The sequence below is a fragment of the Pantherophis guttatus genome, chromosome 15 (genome assembly GCF_059756535.1).
Source record: "Pantherophis guttatus breed Tessera chromosome 15, ASM5975653v1, whole genome shotgun sequence".
In the NCBI taxonomy this organism is placed as follows: Eukaryota; Metazoa; Chordata; class Lepidosauria; order Squamata; family Colubridae; genus Pantherophis; species Pantherophis guttatus.
This window is the reverse complement of record NC_142077.1, coordinates 9,797,005-9,817,657: the sequence shown is the minus strand read 5'-3', so window position 1 is coordinate 9,817,657 and position 20,653 is coordinate 9,797,005. Positions and strand designations below refer to the sequence as shown.

At 44.7% G+C, this 20,653-nt stretch overlaps 1 protein-coding gene across 19 annotated transcripts in view; it reads right to left on the bottom strand.

Annotated features, from left to right (window-relative positions):
* The window catches only part of ARHGEF10L (Rho guanine nucleotide exchange factor 10 like), a 138,618-nt gene that overhangs the window by 71,489 nt on the left and 46,476 nt on the right, over positions 1–20,653 (bottom strand). For 11 of the 19 annotated variants that reach the window (XM_087879071.1, XM_087879081.1, XM_087879082.1 and 8 more), the window contains 9 exons: positions 20,176–20,278; positions 17,051–17,155; positions 12,689–12,792; positions 11,227–11,304; positions 10,122–10,301; positions 9,884–10,000; positions 7,285–7,377; positions 5,820–5,993; positions 877–1,022 (listed from right to left, as the gene is read on the bottom strand). In XM_087879071.1, the coding sequence (XP_087735197.1) occupies positions 877–1,022; positions 5,820–5,993; positions 7,285–7,377; positions 9,884–10,000; positions 10,122–10,301; positions 11,227–11,304; positions 12,689–12,792; positions 17,051–17,155; positions 20,176–20,278 (1,100 nt within the window). The remainder of the gene's footprint in view (positions 1–876; positions 1,023–5,819; positions 5,994–7,284; positions 7,378–9,883; positions 10,001–10,121; positions 10,302–11,226; positions 11,305–12,688; positions 12,793–17,050; positions 17,156–20,175; positions 20,279–20,653) is intronic. The other 8 variants (XM_087879074.1, XM_087879078.1, XM_087879080.1 and 5 more) reach the window with 1 other exon arrangement.

Here is a 20,653-nt window from a genome sequence, read left to right as displayed (position 1 = left end):
CTCCAACCTTGGCAATGTTTAAGACTTGGGCAAGGGTGGCCTTCAAAAATTTTAGCAAGGGGTTCTCTGTCTGGTTGCTGGCGGGGGGTGGCCATGGTGGGCGTGGCCTAATTGGCCACCTGTACCACGGGAGAGGAGCGTTTTTTCCCTCCCTGGGCTCCAGAGGCTTTTCTTGAGCCTCCGGGAGGGCGAAAACAGTCTCCCCAGGCTCTGGAGGACCTCTGGAGGCTGGAAATGAGCCCATTTCTGGCCTTCCCAAAGGCCCATTTTTTGCCCTCCCCGAGCCTCTTCGCATGCCCTGCACTTACCTGCATCCAAAATGAGCCATGTGGGGACTCCTGGGACGGGAGGGGAGGGGTGGGAGGGGCCAGCCAGGAGTGGGATTTGGGGGTTCTTTGAACTGCACAGAATCTTAGCTAGGGGTTCTCCCGAACCCTTGCGAACCCACAGCAGCCCCACCCCTGGACTTCAACTCCCAGAATCCCCCCCCCTTAGACACGGTGAGGAATTCTGGGAGTTGAAGTCCACAAGTCTTAAAAGTTGCCAAGATTGGAAAGCCCTGTCCTAAAGTCTCCGACTCTGGAAATAAAACATTTTCCACTTTTTGAACAATGCACCGGCCTTCTGGAGTGACAAACTCCCCCCCCATACACAAACACACACATTTGAGCAAGGAATAATTCTCACACAGTCTGCCAATAATTCTACGCAGGGCAGAAAATTCAGACCTGTTTGCAGAGGCCAAAGAATGCCAAGGAAGGCCAGCAAAACCCCTTTGCATTTTAAATTTCTATTTCTGTTCGGACACGTGCTGGATCACAACCTCCCCGCGTGTGCCCTTCTCTCTGTGACACACAACTCTTGACAGGTACTCACTTGAAGTTGATGTTGGCGCACACTAACACGTCATTCAAAAGAAACACCTTCCGTTCCTTGGATTTGATAAGTTGACCTCGGTCGCCATAAACGGTCTCCGTCAGGGTCTCGCAGAATAATAGCTGCCGTTGCCCCGAATTTAACAACTGGGGGAAGGGAAAACAAAGCAAAACAAAAAATAAAATTACAAAGCAAAACGGAACCTTTTTGGCCTTATCCGAAAACAACCCGAGCGGGGGAAAAAAAATCTCCGTTTTTAAAGGCTATTTTCCCTGGAGGAAAAAAGAAAACAGGAAAGAAAAAAAAAAGAATAGGGAACTGTACTTCTGATATTGTTCATGAACCCGGTGGATTTAATCATTATTTGTTGACAAACTAAAGGCCAAGCCACAGAATGCTATGGAATTAATAGAATTTTTTTTTTTAAATGAAAGGATTGCTTTGCTCGGAGGAAGCCAATTAAGGATGTGTCTTAACGGTTCAGATCGGAAGCGGGTTTGGGGAAATCTGCTTTGTTGTGTAAGCTGTGAAATGGATCAGCTCAGTGGGGAGGTTGTGTCAGATAGATAGAGAGATAGATAGAGAGAGAGAGAGAGAGAGATAATGACAGAGAGACAGAGAGAGACAAAGAGAGATAGAGATAGAGATAGAGATAGATAGATTGATAGATAGATAGATAGATAGATAGATAGATAGATAGATAGATAGATAGATAGATAGATAGATAGATAGATAAAAATGATGGATGGATGGGTGGATGGATGGATAGATAGATACTGTATAATTACATGCGTGTGTGACAGATTAGATAGATAGATAGATAGATAGATAGATATAATGATAGATAATTAGATGTGTGAAAGATGATAGATAGATAAGATAGATAGATAGATAGATAGATAGATAGATAGATAGATAGATAATGAGAGAGAGAGACACAGAGAGAGACAGAGAGAGACATGATGGATGGATAGGTGGATGGATGGATGATAGATAGATAGATGATAGAGAGACAGAGAGAGATAGAGATAGATAGATAGATAGATAGATAGATAGATAGATAAATAGGTAGATTGATGGATAGATAATGATAGAGAGACAGAGAGAGACAAAGAGAGATAGAGATAGATAGATAGATAGATAGATAGATAGATAGATAGATAGATAGATAGATAGATAGATAGATAGAGAGAGAGATAGAGAGATAGAGAGATAGAGAGATAGAGAGAGAGATATGATGGATGGATGATGGGTGGATGGATGGATAGATAGATACTGTATAATTACATTCATGTGTGACAGATTAAATAGATAGATAGATATAATGATAGATAATTAGATGTGTGAAAGATAGATAGATAGATTGATTGATGGATAGATAATGATAGAGAGACAGAGAGAGACAAAGAGAGATAGAGATAGATAGATAGATAGATAGATAGATAGATAGATAGATAGATAGATATAATGATAGATAATTAGATGTGTGAAAGATGATAGATAAGATAGATAGATAGATAGATAGATAGATAGATAGATAGATAGATATAGAGATAGATAGATATATAGATAGATAATGAGAGAGAGAGACACAGAGAGAGAGACATGATGGATGGATAGGTGGATGGATGGATGATAGATAGATAGATGATAGAGAGACAGAGAGAGATAGAGATAGATAGATAGATAAATAGGTAGATTGATGGATAGATAATGATAGAGAGACAGAGAGACAGAGACAAAGAGAGAGAGAGAGAGAGAGAGAGAGAGAGAGAGAGAGAGAGAGAGAGAGAGAGATAATGAGAGAGACACAGAGAGAGATGATGGATGGGTAGGTGGATGGATGGATGGATAATGATAGATAGATAGATATGATGATAGAGAGACAGAGACAGATAGAGAGAGACAAAGAGAGAGAGAGAAATGGTGGATGGATGACAGACAGAGTGAGTGAGTGAGATATACAGTACATACATACAGTATATTAACCAGCTTCAAATCCTTTTATTTATTTTCAAGTTAAAAGTTTGGTTTCCTGAAATGTAGCTTCGAAAAAGAGGCGGGAAAAAGAACGCCCAGGGAACTTTCTGCTTTTATTTTGGAGCCCAACACTAAAGCAAATTTTGTGGGTGCTTTAAACTCAAGGCGAAGGCAACCTCCGGGTAAACCTTCTGTTGTACGGGTAGTCCTCAACTTACAACAGTTCGTTTAAGTGGCCGTTCAAAGTTACAACGGCATTGTAAATAGTGACTTATGGCCATTTTCACCCTTACGACCGTTGCAGCATCCCCATGGTCATGTGATCAAACTTCAGATGCTTGGCAGCTGACTCATATTTATGACGGTTGCAATGTCCCGGGGTTCACGTGATCCCCTTTTGTGACCTTCCGACAAGCGGAGTCCATGGGGAAGCCAGGTTCACTTAACAGCTGTGTGATTCACTTAACAATTGCAGTGATTCGCTTAACAATTGCAGTGATTCGCTTAACAGTTGTGTGATTCGCTTAACAGTTGTGTGATTCACTTAACAATTGCAGTGATTCGCTTAACAATTGCAGTGATTCGCTTAACAATTGTAGTGATTCGCTTAACAATTGCAGTGATTCACTTAACAGCTGTGTGATTCACTTAACAATTGCAGTGATTCGCTTAACAACTGCAATGATTCGCTTAACAATTGCAGTGATTCGCTTAACAATTGCAGCGATTCGCTTAACAATTGCAGATTCGCTTAACAATTGCAGTGATTCACTTAACAATTGCAGTGATTCACTTAACAGCTGTGTGATTCACTTAACAATTGCAGTGATTCACTTAACAATTGCAGCGATTCGCTTAACAATTGCAGCGATTCGCTTAACAATTGCAGTGATTCGCTTAACATTTGCAATGATTCACTTAACAATTTTGGCAAGACAGGTGACTAAATGAGGCAAAACTCACTGAACAATTGTCTCACTTAGCAATGGAAATTTTGGCGGTCATACGTCTGTACGGAAGAGGTGGGAGGTTCATCTCAGATCACTCTGGACGTTCCGAAACCTAGAGCCCTTAAGCGTTAAAATCGTTCTCTCTGCTTGCATGGCTCTTTCCATTTTAAGTAAACCCTAAAATTGTTCCAGGAACCAAACAGGACAGGGGTGAAATCTACTTAACTTACCTACTGGTTCGGAAGTGCACGTCACGTGCGTGCGCAGAGGGTAAAAAACAGGTTACTTCCTGGTTAAAACCAGGAAGTAACGATGACCGGGCGGGTGGGCGAAGCCTCACGCCGCCATCGCTACCGGTTCTCCAAACCACCGGCCGCCATCGCTACCAGTTCGACTGAATCAGTCTGAATCGGAAGCATTTCACCCCTGAAACAAGACCCTCACAGAGCCAACCAAAAGCAAAGCAAGTTTTCTGAACTTACATTAGTGGCCAAAATTGTGGAAACCTTTTGGGAAAAGTCAGGGGTGAAATGTAAAATTTGTTACTACAGGTTCTGTGGGCGTGGCTTGGTGGTGGTGGGCATGGCCAACTTTAAAAAAAAAAAAACTTTTCAAAGCATTTTTTCTAATGCTTTGAAAAGCCTCTGACGATCAGGCAACTCAGCTGAGATCGTCAGAGAGGCTTTTTAAAAAATATCTCTCTGCCGATCAGGCAACTCAGCTGGGATCGTCAGAGACTTTTCAAAGCTTTTTTTTTAACCACCTCTTTGGCCAAGAGGTTGCAGAAAAAAATGCTTTGAAAAGCCTCTGACGATCCCAGCTGAGCCGCACGATCATCAGAGGCTTTTTTTTTACTTTTAAAAGCATTTTTTGGTCAGAAGAGATTGTGGAAAAAATGCTTTTAAAAGTAAAAAAAAGCCTCTGATGCTCCTGCGGCTCAGCTGGGCATGGTGGGGGTAGGGGTGGGGCAGGGATTTTTGCTCCCGGTTCTCCGAATCACCCGCCGCCATCGCTACTGGATCGGGCGATCCGATCCAAACTGGGAGCATTTCACCCCTGGGAAAAGTGTATTTTTGAGGTTTGATGGCTAATAACATCACTTTTTTGGGGGGGGAGTTTCAAGATAATCCTATTCCACTGCTGGAATGGCCTGGGAATAGGCCAGATCTTAACCCAGTTGAAAATCTAGGGAGCTGACTAAAGAAACTTGCTAGTCAGAAGCGACCCAGCAATAAAACCCAGTTCATAGAAGCCATCATTCAATCTTGGTTTCACATTAGAACAGCTGCAGAACTCAAAGACTTGGTTCACTCCATGGGAAGACGTTGTAAGGCCGTCATTCATGCTAAAGGTTACCCCACGAAGTATTAACTGACATGGGGATCATTTTTGTCTATCTTGTTTTTTCTACGTGCTTCACTTTTCTTCTTTATACTCTCACTGCTATTCTAATAGAAAATCCTTCTTAAAAGTTATGGCTTTATATTCTTGATTAAATCATCTTTCCATGGATATATAATTTAAGTACAGTGGTCTAAGGCACCCTGTTATTAAGCTGGTTATTAAAACGAGCTGCCTGCAATTACTGCAGGTTCGAATCTCGCCAAGGCTCAAGGTTGACTCAGCCTTCCATCCTTTCTAAGGTAAGTAAATTGAGGACCCAGTTGTGGGGGCAATAAGCTGACTTTGTATAAATATACAAAAGAATGAAGGCTATTGCTTAACGCATTGTAAGCCGCCCTGAGTCTCCGGAGAAGGGCGGCATATAAATCAAATTAAAAAAAATAAAAAATTAATGGTACTACTCCCCCCAAAAAGTGGTGTTATTAGCTAGTTTTAGAAAATACACTTTTCCCAAAAGGCTTCCACAATTTTGGCCCCTATTGTAGAAGTCCACCAGATGTTTGCAGATGTCAACCACACTTGTGTGCTGGAAGTTGTCATCCGAAGGACACCCAGAAGGAAATTGGAACTGACCACTGGGCTGGGCATCCTGTTGAGAGTCACACACACCTTATGGAGATGGTTGCGTTCACTGACGCTCTTGGTCAGCTGCTGGATCTCAGCCACCTGGTCGGCCAACCTCTTCTGCTCGTTGAGCTTCTCAGCCAAGGTCTCCAGTTCTGTTAGGGCGAGCTGGAGGGACAACCGGTCAGCATGTCCTTTTGGAGTGTTCTTCAGCATATCCTGGTAGGAAGGAAGACAGAACAAGGTTGGAAGCAGACCAGTCAATTGAGGGCCATCTGAGTTCCATGCTCAGTTCCACTCCAGATGTTTCCTCAACGTGCCAAGCCAACCCTTTCCCTCTGCTTGGCGTAACCTAGACCCATGTTTCTCAACCTTACAAACTAGAACAGGGGTCGGTAACCTTAAACACTCAAAGAGCCACAAAGGCCCTAAATGGAAGCTCCCCGTTCAATTCTGGAGCCAACCGGATGTCCGGTTCCCCTCCTAGTGCGGCGTCCTTTTTCCTCTACCTGTCCTAACTGAAAGCCCTATCAATTGTGGAGCTGACTGGCGAGCCGCAGCAGAGGGATGAAAGAGCCACATGCGGCTCCAGAGCCACAGGTTGCCGACCCCTGAACTAGAAGATGGGTGGACTTCAACTCAAGCTGGCTGGGGAATTCTGGGAGTTGAAGTCCACCCATCTTCAAATGATTGAGAAACATGGATCTTGTCATGTCCCCGTCGGAGCCTGAATCTGCGGAGGAAGACGAGCCGGAACTGGAGCAGACGGAGATCGAGGGGTCGGCTTCGTTGGCTTTGAAGGAATATGGGGAGGAGCAGGCCGAGTCAGGCCAGGGCCTTTCAGGATTGGGACAGCTTGTAGGCAAGGAGGAACGAGGGCAGGATGACCAAGAGACGCTAAGCAGTGAACATGAGAGACAGGGCTCAGGTGATGAGCAAGGACTACTCCCTCCTGATCCGCGAGCATGGAGAATGGAGAGAAGGCAAGAACAGCGCAGACTGAGCCGGCTACTCAGGAGGAGAGTGCCCCACCCCTCTCCACAAGGCACACCTGGGTTACTGAAACTTCAGGAGATGCTGTGGGGAGGGGCATTTGTCGGGAACAAACACTGAATTCATGGAGGATTGTGTGCCGTTGCCGACATAGGACATTTACTGGACTTCTTGCTTTATTTCTTGCTTCCTGGATTAATAGCCTTGTTCCTTTGCTTCCTGAACTAATTTACTTATTCCCTTGCCCTGCTGGATTTCATGTTTTGCAGCCATTGTGCTCGCAGTGTTGGGCTGGACTAATTGCAGCCAGAGGCTGCTTGAGGTTTGTGTGGGGGTTTGTTATCACTCTGTTCTGGGACTTGCCAGAAACGTGGGAGCATTTTGGGAACATTTGGAGCAATAAAGGGGCGGTTTGAATTGTCAGCTGACTGTGTCGCCTCTGTGCCGTGCCCGGGTTCAACACTGATCTAGATGGTTCTTCCCTAATTCAAGAACCCCAAGAAAACAAAAACGGTACCTGGAGTAGAAGAATAAACTGGGGGAACCTTTGAATGGGCTTCACCATCAAGCCATAAAGTGTGACACGGTCAAGACTGGCCATCTGCTTCTTCTGCAAAAAGGAAGTTATAACTGCTTGGTTGAGATGTGAAAACGTCTGTTTCTCCTTCTCCAATGTATCTGTGGGCTTTTCATTGAGTTGTCACATCTCGGCAAGGCTTATCCTATTCAATGTCAACTCTGCCTCTAGGACCAGTGATGATATATATATCATATATCATATATATATATATATTTTAATTCAACTTGTATACCGCCCTTCTCCCCAGGGGGACTCAGGGCGGTGGACAGCCAAACTTAAAACACATATAGTACAAAAGTTAAGAAAAAACTAAAATAAATTAAATCATCGGCATTTCCAATTTAAAATCCCAGATCTACAAAATCAAAAAGTTCCCAATTTAAAACCCAGAATCAATAAAATCGAAAATTTAAAAACCCCATTAAAACCATTTTAAACTAGGCCAGCTTGTTGGAATAAATAAGTCTTCAGGGCCTTTTGGAAAGCGCGGAGGTCTGGGATCAGTGGTATTCCAGGAGGTAGCTCATTCCACAGGTTGGGTGCCCCCACAGAGAAGGCGCTCCCCCTGGGGGCCGCCAGCCGACATTGCTTGGCCGACGGCACCCTGAGGAGGCCCTCTCTGTGTGAGTGTACTGGCCGGTGGGAGGTTATTCAGCCAGTTTGGAAAAACCAGTAGTGGCGATTGGCGGGTGGGAGTGGGTGAGTCCACCCACCTGCCCTGGCGCTATGCCGTCCTATTTAGCCATGTTTTCTAAGCTGCGCGCATATGTGCAAGCTGCGCGCGCGAGCAAAGCACATGCACAGAAGGCCGCACGCTCACATTTTCGATGCGTGAATCGGTGGTAAAATTATGTGAAAACTACCTCTGTCTAGGACAGTGATGGCTAACCTTTTTTTCCTCTGGTGCCGAAAACACATACACACATGCCCACACCCATAATGCAATTCCCCCCCGCAGGTGTGTGTGACCCCCGCGCTGCCCAAGCCCCTGCGCATGCGTGCGCGACCCCCCTATGCCCTGTTTTGGGCCTAGCAGGCCTCCCTGAAACCTCCGGAGGCCAGAAAACAGCCCATTTCCGGACTTCCGGTAGGCCTGTTTTTTGCCCTCCCCAGGCTCTGGAGGCTTTCCCTGAGCCTCAGGAGGGCAAAAATGGCTTCCCCCGGCCCTCCGAAGGCCAGAAATGGCCCGTTTCTGGAGTTCCGGTAGGCCAGTTTTTTCCCAGAGCTTCCAGGTGAGCCCTGCACTTACCTGGCATAACAAAATGGGCCGTGTAGAGACTCCTGGGAGGGGAGGGGTGGCCTGGGCGGAGCCAGCCGAAAATCAGCTGGCTGGCAGGAGGCCCACACACATGCGCGGTGGAGCTGACCTAGAGGAACGGCTCAGGTGCCTGCAGAGGTGGCTCCACGTGCCACCTGTGACACGCATACCATAAGTTCGCCATCACGGGTCTAGGACCATCTTGCCAACTGAATGAATTCAGGATGGGTTGGAGTGAACCATTCTACTCTACAATTGTACCCTAAAGTGTGTTTTGGATCCAGGAATTCTTCAGCTGCATCCAATTTTGCAATATTTCTCCATTGTTTACCAAAAAAAAAAAAAACCCCAATCCTGAATGAACGGAGCAGGAGATTAGACTCAAATTATTAATTTTTACACTTCTAAACTCAACGGCAGAAAGCAAACACAATTTTTCATTATATCCCCATTAGATCCTCACAATGCGTTCATATTCAAATGCAATTTAGCTGCAGAATGGATTAGTTGGCGAATCCAATTATCTTTCATTTCAGTCGTTGCTTTCCTAACCATCAAAACCACCGTCATCCTTCTCAATAGCTGAAACTTCAAGGACAAGGGAAGACTTCTTCATCCATCGAAGTTCAGATGTGTTAAGAGATGGAGAGATAACCGTCATGTGTCTGGAGAAACCAAGTTGAGGGATAAACCTCTATGACCACTAAACTAAAAATAACCCAGGGGTGAAATGCTCCCGGTTCAGACCGGATCGCCCGATCCGGCAGCGATGGTGGCGGGTGGTTCGGAGAACCGGTAGCAAAAATCCCTGGGGCCCCCCATGCCCAGCTGAGCCGTGTGATCATCAGAGGCTTTTTTTTTTATTTTTAAAAGCATTTCTTCTACAACCTCTTCGGTTGAAAAAAATGCTTTTAAAAGTAAAAAAAAAAAAAGCCTCTGATATCGGGCAGCTCAGCTGGGATCGTCAGAAGCTTTTAAAAGAAAAAAAGCCTCTGATGATCTGGCAACTCAGCTGGGATCGTCAGAGGCTTTTAAAAGAAAAAAAAAGCCTCTGACGATCCGGCAACTCAGCTGGGATCGTCAGAGGCTTTTAAAAGCAAAATGGCTTTAAAAGTAAAAAAAAAAAAAAGTTGCCCATGCCAACCCAGTCACATTACCTCCCCACCAAGCCACATCCACAGAACCGGTAGTAACAAATTTTACATTTCACCACTGGAATAACCCCTTGATGGGTCTTGCCCCACAGTCCAGGACCTTTGTGATGTCCATTCTTCTTACCTTGAGGAACTCCAAGAAAGCAGGTTTGGTCAAGCAGGCCTTCTTGATTAAGGACATGGCACTGGTGAAGTTGTTGACGTATTCGCTGTACACATCCAAGACCATGGACTTGGAGAACTTTGGAGAAGAAATGGAGGACAGTGAGACCCCAAGATTCACTTCTAGAGTCCCTAGAAGGTTCGGAGAAGTCAGATCTTTTGAGACGGGCAGCCATATTCCACGTCTAATCATTGCTCACCGAGGCCACGAAGAGGTCACCGATCTTCTCCATGGAGTCCCACTCAACCACCCGTGAAGACAAGGCGATTTGGAACATGGAGTGGCATTGGAGGATCTCTTTGACCCGGAAGAAGACCACTTGGCATTTCCTGGCACTGAGGACTTTGGGCTCCATCTCCATCAAGGGGTTCCTATAATCCTGTTTGGAAGAGGGCAGGAGACACCACTGATAACCCATCCATCTTTTGAGTTATCATGTTGATGTACAGATAGAGTGGTGCGGTGGCCTAGAGGTGGGAGTTCTCGCCTCACAATCAGGAGGCTGGGAGTTCGATCCTAGGTAGAGGCAGATATTTCTCTCTATAGGGGCACAATGAGAATATATTTGCTGAATATAACTCCGTACTGGTGACAGGGAAGGCATTCGGCCAGTAAACATTCATCTCCATTCAGTTGCCCAGACTCCACCCTACAAGGGATTATGGGGTCATTAAAACTTTGTATAAAGTTTTATAGCTGACTTTGTATAAAAATACAAAAGTATGAAGGCTATTGCTTAACGCATTGTAAGCCGCCCTGAGTCTCCGGAGAAGGGCGACATATGAATCAAATTTTTTTTAAAAAATGGAATTGATGTACAGGTAGTCCTTGATTTACAACCATTCGTTTAGTGACCATTCCAGCAGTTACAGTTACAACAGGACTGAAAAAAGTGACTTATGACCATTTTCCACACTTATGACCGCTTCGATCACGATCAAAATTCTGATGCTTGGCAACTGAATCATGTTTATGAAGGATCGCAGCGTCCCGGGGTCATGTGATCCTCTTTTGCGACCAAAGTCAATGGGGAAGCTGGACTTGCTTAACAACTGCGTTACTAACTTAACAAACTGCAGTGATTCACTTAACAACTGTGGCACGAAAGGTCGTAAAAGGAGGCAAAACTCACTTAACCAATTAAGAACAGAAATATTAGACTCAATTGTGGTCGTAGATTGAGGACTACCTGTATTACAAAGCCAGAATCAACAAGAAGATGTGAGGTTTGGATTCCCACCATTGGCCAAAGGGGCACCCAGAGAGCATCTCTTCAGAGGAGCCAAAAAAAAAAGTCAAAATACCTGTAAAATGCGCCTAAGCGAGTCCACGTAGCTCCTCTCACTCTGCACAATGGAGCCCAGGATGTGACGACGTATCACCTGGGAGAAAAAAAGAGGCACAGAATTAAGCCCACAGGGCAGCTTGTGGAACTCCCCGCCACAAGAGGAGATTTGCCAGCTCAGTAGTGTTTGTCTCAAAAAACCTCAAATGTCCCCTGGAGCAGAGGTCACCAACTGGTGGTCCGTGGACAACTGGTGGTCCACGAGAAAATTTGGGTGGTCCGCAGAAAAATTATTTGCGTTTTTTATATTGCACTAAATCAGGGGTCCTCAAACTACAGCCCCTGGGATGGATACACGCAATGATATGTTTGTGTTGCTGCAGAGAGTCTCCCCCTTTGGGGTCTTTTTGTGCGGGTCGGAGGGGGACAGAAAATCTGACTTGGGGGTCTGCTTCAGCCTCCTGGTGTGGGGCTTTGGGTGAAGGCTGGAGGGAAGCACCGCTGATGGCGAAGAGCCGAAGGACCTTGTTCCAGTGGGACTGCATCATGGCCTGGAACTGGGCCATATGAGCCTCCAGGCGCCGGTACCTGGCCTTGCACTCCCGCAGGTCTTCCCTCTGCTTGGAAAGCCTATGCTCCTAGTCCTCAGTGAGGTGCTTCTGCTGAGCCTCCTTCTCGGCCAGATCCAATTTGAACTGAGCCAGCTGATTTGCCAACTCTTTCTCATGGTGGCCACTTAGCTCCAACATCTGCTTCCTGTTGGGGCTCCAAGGAGCCCAGACGGGCTGGGGAGGAGTGTCTGGGAGGGGAGGGGCGGGTAGAGGCCGACGAGGCGCCAGGGTGGATCATGATTTAAATCACTAGTAAAAAGGCTTGATTTAAATCAACTCAATTTAAATCATAATTTTTAAAGAGCAACTGTCATCTCTGCTACTCCTTTGACCCACTGTTGACTCACCGATAGTCCCAGTGTTGCAGAATATTCAGCCTCCTGCTACATAACTAAGCTCCATTTCATGCTGAGTAAACTAAATTATTTATGTATCTTAAATAGAAAACTATCTTTACGATAGATTTTTACCCCAAAAGTTTTTTATTAAAATAAATTTGATAAAAATAAAAAAAAATCCGATTTAAATCAAAAAAACCCAATTTAAATAAAAAAAATCTGATTTTTTTGGTTTTTTTTAAAAAAATCATTAATTTTTATCCACCCTGCGAGGCGCCCATTTGATGTGAGTGACATTGAGTTGGCCCCACCCACCCAGCCAGCCAGTCATTAGGCAGATCCTATTAGAGGTCCGCGGGATTTAAAATTATGAATTTAGTGGTTCCTGAGGTCCGAAAGGTTGGAGATTCCTGTCCTGGAGGGTTGGTTTGCAGTAGACAGGGCCCTTTGCAGAAAGAGGGCCCCAAAATCCCAAATAAAAAAATCCCAGTTCAATCAAATTTAGATTTCAGGTTTGACCTCCTAAACAAACCTGCTGAGGGTTTAACCCTTCGGGCATCGGCCCCAACTCTGGCAGCTGTTTGGCATCTGAAACTGGTACCTCCAGGAATCCCAATTCTTCTTCTTCAGAGTCTCCTGAGGGGAAAAAAAACCAGGTAAAATAAAAATAAAGCGGCTCTTTGCTTTTAGCTCATTTGATGAACACGGTTAATATTCACTAAAGCAGTGTTTCTTAACCTTGGAAGCTTGAAGATGGGTGGACTTCAACTCCCAGAATCCCCCAGCCAGCAGCGCTGGCTGGGGGAATTCTGGGAGTTGAAGTCCACCCATCTTCAAGCTTCCAAGGTTGAGAAACACTGCACTAAAGCAAAACGAAGCAAACGTCGATTAAACTTAACACACTCTAAGCAGAGATCCCTCACAACACACTTCCAACCTCGCACATCCCCTTTCTCTGACAATCCCCCGGGTTTAAAACATGCTTCTAGTCCTCAACGGTAGACAGCCAGAGTGTTTGCAAAACCAGCAAAATCAGAAGGAAATTCAAGCCAACGGCATACAAATGTATTATTCTTATTAGTCGCATCCCTTGAGTGGCGTTAGTTGGTGCACCAACATTTCAAAGTCCCAGACGAAAAAAAAAGCATGCTTCTAAGTTTGCAAAGGGACGCGGTGGCTCAGTGGCTAAGACGCTGAGCTTGTCGGTAGAAAGGTCGGCAGTTCAGCGGTTCGAATCCCGAGCGCCGTATATAATGGGGTGAGCTCCCGTGACTTGTCCCAGCTTCTGCCAACCTAACAGTTCGAAAGCATGTAAAAAAGGAAAGTAGAAAAAATAGGGACCACCTTTGGTGGGAAGGGAACAGCGTTCCGTGCGCCTTTGGCGTTGAGTCATGCCGGCCACATGACCACAGAGACGTCTTCGGACAGCGCTGCCTTCTTCGGCTTTGAAACGGAGAGGAGCACCGCCCCCTAGAGTCAGGAACGACTGGCACATATGTGCGAGGGGAACCTTTACCTTTTAACCTAAGTTTTGCAAAACGACCCTTCTCTAGCAACAGACGAATCAATGGCACGAAGTGACTCAGCAAAAGTCCGTCCCTTGGGCACGGTTGGCACTGCCAGCGGAATTCAAGAAGATTCCTGGGTTGGGCAACGTCTCCAAACAGAAATCAACAAAGGCGATCAACAAAAACTGAAGCGTTCGGCAGAGCTGCGTTTTTGGTAGGGATGCGAAGAAAACGCAGAGAGGCAGCATCTAAATTGGTGCTTCAAAATCGTAGGCTGCCTCAGGGGAGAAAAAGCAGGAGCGAACGACTCTAGCAAGTAAGCCAAGCTGCATTCTTTAGGGATGGATGAGAGGGTGCTAGATGGGGAGCGGGGGAAGATTTAATTTTGGTTCCGGCTTCCCAGGTGACCTTGGGCCAGTCCATCGTACCCCAACCATACCTAAAGAGACTTTATTGCTCAGAAGAAAAAAAATAAATATAAAATGGGTGGAAACTAATCAAGGAGAGAAGCAACTTAGAACTAAGAAGAAGTTTCCTGACAGTCAGAACAATCAATCCGTGGAACAGCTTGCCTCCAGAAGTTGTGAATGCTCCAACACTGGACAGTTTTTAAGAAGAGGTTGGATAACCATTTGTCTGAAGTGGTGCAGAGTTTCCTGCCTAAGCAGGGGGTTGGACTAGAAGACCTCCAAGGTCCCTTCCAACTCTGCTATTCTATTCTATTCTATAAATAAAATAAAGAACAGTCAGACTGCGAATGAATTCACTTCCCCAACTGCAAATGAATTCCTTGCCAAGGCGGATAAAGCAGCAACAAGCCAGCGCAGGACGATGGCTGAATCTTGACAGTTGACTGAGCCCAATACAGAAACCCCCGGCCAGCATGGGACTCAAGCCCTACAGGGAGTGGGGTAGATAGCCCAGCCACCCGGCCTTACCTGAGAGCGAGGAAGAGGAGGAAGAGGAGAAGTGAACGATCACGTAATCCTTGGCATTCGCCCGATGCCGTTTCCTCCACATCTTCTCCGTGGGAGCAATTCTCGCTCCCTCCTGTCATTCAACCGGTCGCAAACTTCCTCTTTCTCGAAATTCAAGACTAAAACTCAGTTGAGTCGTGGGGGGCTCTCCATCCTCGGGTACTGGCAGGACCCCAGGGAGATCCAAGCCGGCAGCACGGGGGGGGGGGGGGAATGAAGCGCGTGAGCTGCACTCGGGGCGGGTTAATGACAAGAATAGCTCAGTGATGGCAAGGCTGACCTTTCCTTCCCTAATTTTGGGAACAGCTGCCTGGCAGCACTTAGGAGAGCTGCCATCCGGGGAGGCGGCTGAGAGCGGAAACAGCTTGAAAGGAGAGGGAGGGGAAGGGTCTCCAAAAACATCCTGTGGGGGAAGACACTCTTCAAAACCACTGGGTTTACCGCTCTCAAGCAGACACCCCTGTCCAAGGAGCTGCTGATCCAGTTCTACAGAGGAACTATCGAGTCTCTCATCTGCCATCTCGATAACTGTCTGGTTTGGCTCTGCAACCCAACGAGACAGACAGAGACTTCGGAGGAGAATTAGACCTGCAGAAAAAACAATGGCTACCAACCTGCCTTCCATGGATGACCTGCATACTGCACAAGTCAAAAAGAGGGCTGGGAAAATTATCTACAGACCCTTTGCATCCTGGACATCAACTGTTTCAACTCCTACCCTCAAAAGGATGCTATAGAGCACTGCACACCAGAAAAAAATAGACACAAGGGCAGTTTTTTTTCCCAAACACCATCACTCTGCTAAACAAATAATTCCCTCAACACTGTCAAACTATTCACTAAGTCTGCACTACTATTAATCTTCTCATCGTTCCCATCACCCATTTCCTCCCACTTACGACTGCATGATTATAACCTTGTTGCTGGTATCCTTACGATTTATATTGATATTGTTTCCTAGTATGATTTGATTGCTTATTTGTACCCTATGACTATTGTTAAGTGTTGTACCTTATGATTCTTGATGAATGTATCTTGTCTTTTTGTGTACACTGAGAGCGTATGCACCAAAGACAAATTCCTTGTGTGTCCAATCATACTTGGCCAATAAAAATTCTATTCTATTCTATTCTATTCTATTCTATTCTATTCTATTCTATTCTATTCTATTCTATTTCCTAATTCTATTCTATTCCCTATTCTATTTTATTCTATTCTATTCTATTCTATTCCTAATTCTAATTCTAATTCTATTCTATTCCTAATTCTATTCTATTCTATTCTATTCTATTCTATTCTATTCTATTCCTAATTCTAATTCTACTCTATTCCATATTTTCTTTCCTATTCTATTCTATTCTATTCTATTCTATTCTATTCTATTCTATTCTATTCTATTCTATTCTATTCTTAATTCTATTCTATTCCTAATTCTATTCTATTCTATTCCTAATTCTATTCTATTCCTAATTCTATTCTAATTCTAATTCTAATTCTAATTCTAATTCTAATTCTAATTCTAATTCTAATTCTATTCCTAATTCTAATTCTAATTCTAATTCTAATTCTATTCTATTCTATTCTATTCTATTCTATTCTATTCTATTCTATTCTATTCTATTCTATTCTATTCTATTCTATTCTATTCTATTCTATTCTATTCTATTCTAATGAACACTGCCAGAAAAAATATTTCCAACTTTTCAGATCTTGAGCAATTTGCAAACAGGGACCTGGGGATTGAGTTGCTAAACGATCCCACTGGAGAAAAAAAAACCACAACAGAGTGTAAATAGAAATGAGACCAAAACATCATTTGTTTCTGTTTTGGTTTTTTTTCTAGAAGAAGCAAACAAACACTGGGGCATCCTGCTGTTCGCTTCGAAGATTAATCCTGGGAGAGAATTAATCTATTCGAAACTCTAAAACAAGACCAAAAGAGAAAAATTTTGGTTAACAAAGACTTGTTGGAAGCAAAGGGAGCCAAGCCGATCTTCAAGATGAGAAGTTCTGGGGAGTTGCCATCTCTGGATAAATGCACAGATGCTCCGGGAACTTCGTCCCTACTTAACTCACTAATAATCTACCCTAGATTAGCAGAAAAGAGTCACAATCCAGACACAGGCAGCCAGTAAGAATAATAGATTTAGGATGGACAAACGGGAATTCAAGCTAACTTTTTTTTGCCTCCGGCGGTCCAAGAAAAGCTCAGCTTTTAAAGTGGCTCACCTCGTCTGCTTTCCATAAAGGGTTGTTGTTGTTTTTTTCCCAGGGAGATCAGATGCCAACCTTCCCCATCAAGCCGCTTAGAAGCAGTCATTTAATGTCACTCAAAGTCAGTTAATGCCACACTGCACACCAGACCATGCTTTGCATCCCAGGGGCGAGGAGATCCAGCTGGATCCGTACCTCTCTCTGCGGAGAAGCTGCGGAGCATGGCAACCTCCCCGGTCCAGGAGAGAGATCGCTTCCTTTCGGGTCCCGAGACCCCTCTGCTCGGCTCTCCATCTGCAGCTACAGCGAAGGAAGGACCCCCACGCTTAATTCTTTCGCTCATGAATTCACATTTGTTCTCTTGGGAAAAGCATTTTGGCAGGATCCTGACACAGTTCTCCCTGCTTTGCTTCAAACTCTGAAAAGCTGAGTTTGGGGGGTGGGAGTGGGGGGGTGTTTCTCTAGCTCAGGAAAAGCCCTGCACCGCCCCCCCCCAAAAAGCCTTGAATTTATATAACTATGCAAACAGATAACAGAAACTTTAAGGGAATGCTAAATTCAGCTGGTTCCTAGTATTTCTTTCCCCTGCGTAAGCAGTTTTGTAGTTTATTCTAGCAACGTTATGCAACGGTGCCACCCCAAAACAAGGAAGTGGCTAAGAAAATTGTGCTGGGAGTGAACTTTTGAGGGCTGATAGAAGGAGACTCACCCGTTCCATCTGTGTCTGCGTGTGTGTGAGTGTGTGTGTGTGTGTGTGTGTCTGAGAAAGAGAAAAGGCTGAAGCTGTGTTCCACAGCAGCTCACACGTCATTCTTTGCAACTTTCTTCTTCCGTTCCAGAAGCAAACTCGGTTCGCAGCAAATGTCCAAAGAGGGACAGCACAATTTAAAAAAAAAAAAAAAAACACCACTTTTTTTTTTTAAAAAAAAAAATCAGACATCGTCGGGGTTTAATGTACCCAGAGAAAGATTCACTAATTTGCACGGGAAAAAAATGTTGTGAAAGAGACTTGGGAATTTAAAAGTCTTTGAAAATGCCAAGAAAGTTAGGAGAAGAGAGGAGAAGAGAGGAAAGGAGAGGAGAGGGAAAAGAAGAGGAGAGGAGAGGAGAGGAGAGGAGAGGAGAGGAGAGGAGAGGAGAGGAGAGGAGAGGAGAGGAGAGGAGAGAAGAGAAAAGAGAAGAGGAGGGAAGAGAAAAGAGAAGAGGAGGGAAGAGAAGGGAAGGGAAGGGAAGAGAAGATAAGGGAAGGGAAGGGAAGAGAAGGGACGGGAAGGGAAAAGGAGGGAAGGGAAGGGAAGGGAAGCGAAGGGAAGGGAAGGGAAGCGGAGGGAAGAGAAGAGGAGGGAAGGGAAGGAAAGGGGCAAAATAGAGAAAGAAAGAGGGAATGAGAAAGAAAGAGATACTGTACAGAAAGGAGAGAAAGGAGAGAAAAGAGAGAGAGAGAGAAAGAAAGAAAGAAAGAAAGAAAGAAAGAAAGAAAGAAAGAAAGAAAGAAAGAAAGAAAGAAAGAAAGAAGGAAATTCTCATCTCATCTAATTCTCATCTCTGTCTCTATGAGAATTAGAAACACCATTTTTAAAAAAATATTCTAAGGAAAATATCTATCGGAATTAAAGAGATACCCAGAAATGGTATAAAGAAAAGAGGTACTTATTAAACTCCAAAAACGAAAGTGTAAAACAGGTAGGAGGAAGAGGAGGGGAAATAATATACCAGTATCACTTCCAATAGACTTCCTGCAGTTCTCTCCAAGCTAAATCTTAGAGGGGGATTTTCTCAGTTTCTTCACTCGCTGGCCATGCTCTGTTCATCAAAACCGAACTATTCATTTTGAGTTTGCAAAGGTCTCAGTTCCTCAGCTTTCCAGAAAATAAAGAAAAATAAAAATTCACTCACTCACTGTCCCCGTCTTTGCATCTGGTTGATGGAATGCACACGGACCTGAATTCTACAAAAGTTTGCCCAGAAATTCAGAAAACGGATACTGTTCTCAAGTCACTTTCCTACCAATTATCTCTTTTAAGACGGGGATTTTCAACCTTGGCAACTTTTAAGACTTGGGGACTTCAACTCCCAGAATTCCCTAACCACCAAGGGGAATTCTGGGAGTTGAAGTCCCCAAGTCTTAAAAGTTGCCAAGGTTGGAGGGGCCCTGCATCTACTCCAGCATACATACCCGTGTCTCTCCGAAAATAAGACATCCCCTGATAATAAGCCCAATCGGGCTTTTGAGCGCATGCGCTAAAATAAGCCCTCCCCAAAAATATTTAAACGCATACACAGCGTGCATTTAAATGGAGACAGAGCTGGAAATCGGGAAAGATGGCAAGAGGATCCCTGTCTTACTCCACGCGCCCCAAAATAATAAGATCTCCCCGAAAATAAGGCCAAGCGCTTATTTCGGGGTTCAAAAAAATATAAGACAGGGTCTTATTTTCAGGGAAACACGGTATTCTCTCCTGTTTTTTTTTTTAAGACAGCCAATTTTCTTGCATCAACATCTCCATTAGCAACCCAATGGCAGAGAAAAATCAAAAGCACTTTCAGTTTCCAAGTTTCCCCCCCTCTTCTTTTTCCCATCAATCACAGGAATTTCATGAATGCTAGAATAAGGGAAGTGATGGAAGAAACAGAAACTGTGTTTTGTCTGATGACGATTTTCTGAAGTAACCCGAAACAGGAAGAAGCCCAGGGTTATTCCATCCAAAATCCTAATTTTTAGAGAACAGATCAGTCATCAATGCAATTGGGCCATTTTAATTAGCTTCACTCTTAATGCTTCCCATAATCTGGATTTCCTACAACTTTGCTGTTTATCTTTTAAAGGGGCTGTTAAAACGATACAAAAAAAAAAAGGCAGTAAAGTATTTGTCCCAAGTACAGGCAGTCCTCGATTTACGACCACAACTCAGCCCAAAATTTCCGTTGCTAAGTGAGACATCAGTTAAGTGATTTTTGCCCCATTTTACGACCTCTCTTGGCACAGTTGCGGAGTGAACCACTGCAGTGGTTAATAAGTAACACGGTTGTTAAGTGAATTCGGATTCCCCGTTGACTTTGGCTTGTCAGATGGTCACAAAAAGGGATCACGTGACCCCGGGGACACTGCGACCGTCATAAGTACGAGTCAGTTGGCAAGCGTCTGCATTTTGATCGGCAACGGTCGTAAGTGTGAAAAACAGCCACCTTTTTTCAGTGGCGTTGTAACTTTAAACCGTCACTAAACAAATTGTTCTTAAATCGAGGACTACCTGAATTTTTCTTTTTTTTTTCCCTCTGTTAAGTCACCTGTGTGTACAACGTCAAATAAAACCAGTTACCTGGGATATCTTTCTTATGTAGGAAAGTCCGCATGACAGCAATTTTGGTCTTTTCCAAGCCATCCTTGGTCCCGCTTTTGGCTGCTTTCATAAACTGAGTCATCTGCAGAAAATCAGTTTTAAAAAACAATTATAGAAGACAAACGGGGGGAGCTGTTGGAGAAGTGTTCGGAGACTACAGTTGGTCCAGAACGCAGCCGCGAGAGCTGTCGTGGGTGCACCTAAGTACACCCACATTACACCAATTCTCCGCGAGCTGCACTGGCTCCCTATTGGTCTCCGGTCACAATTCAAGGTGTTGGTTATTACCTTTAAAGCCCTACATGGCTCAGGGCCAGGTTATCTTCGAGACCACCTTCTACCGCGTAACTCCCAACGACCGGTAAGATCCCACAGAGTTGGTCTCCTCCGGGTCCCGTCAGCTAAACAATGCCGGCTGGGAGGGGGAGGGCCTTCTCTGTGGCTGCCCCGGGTCTCT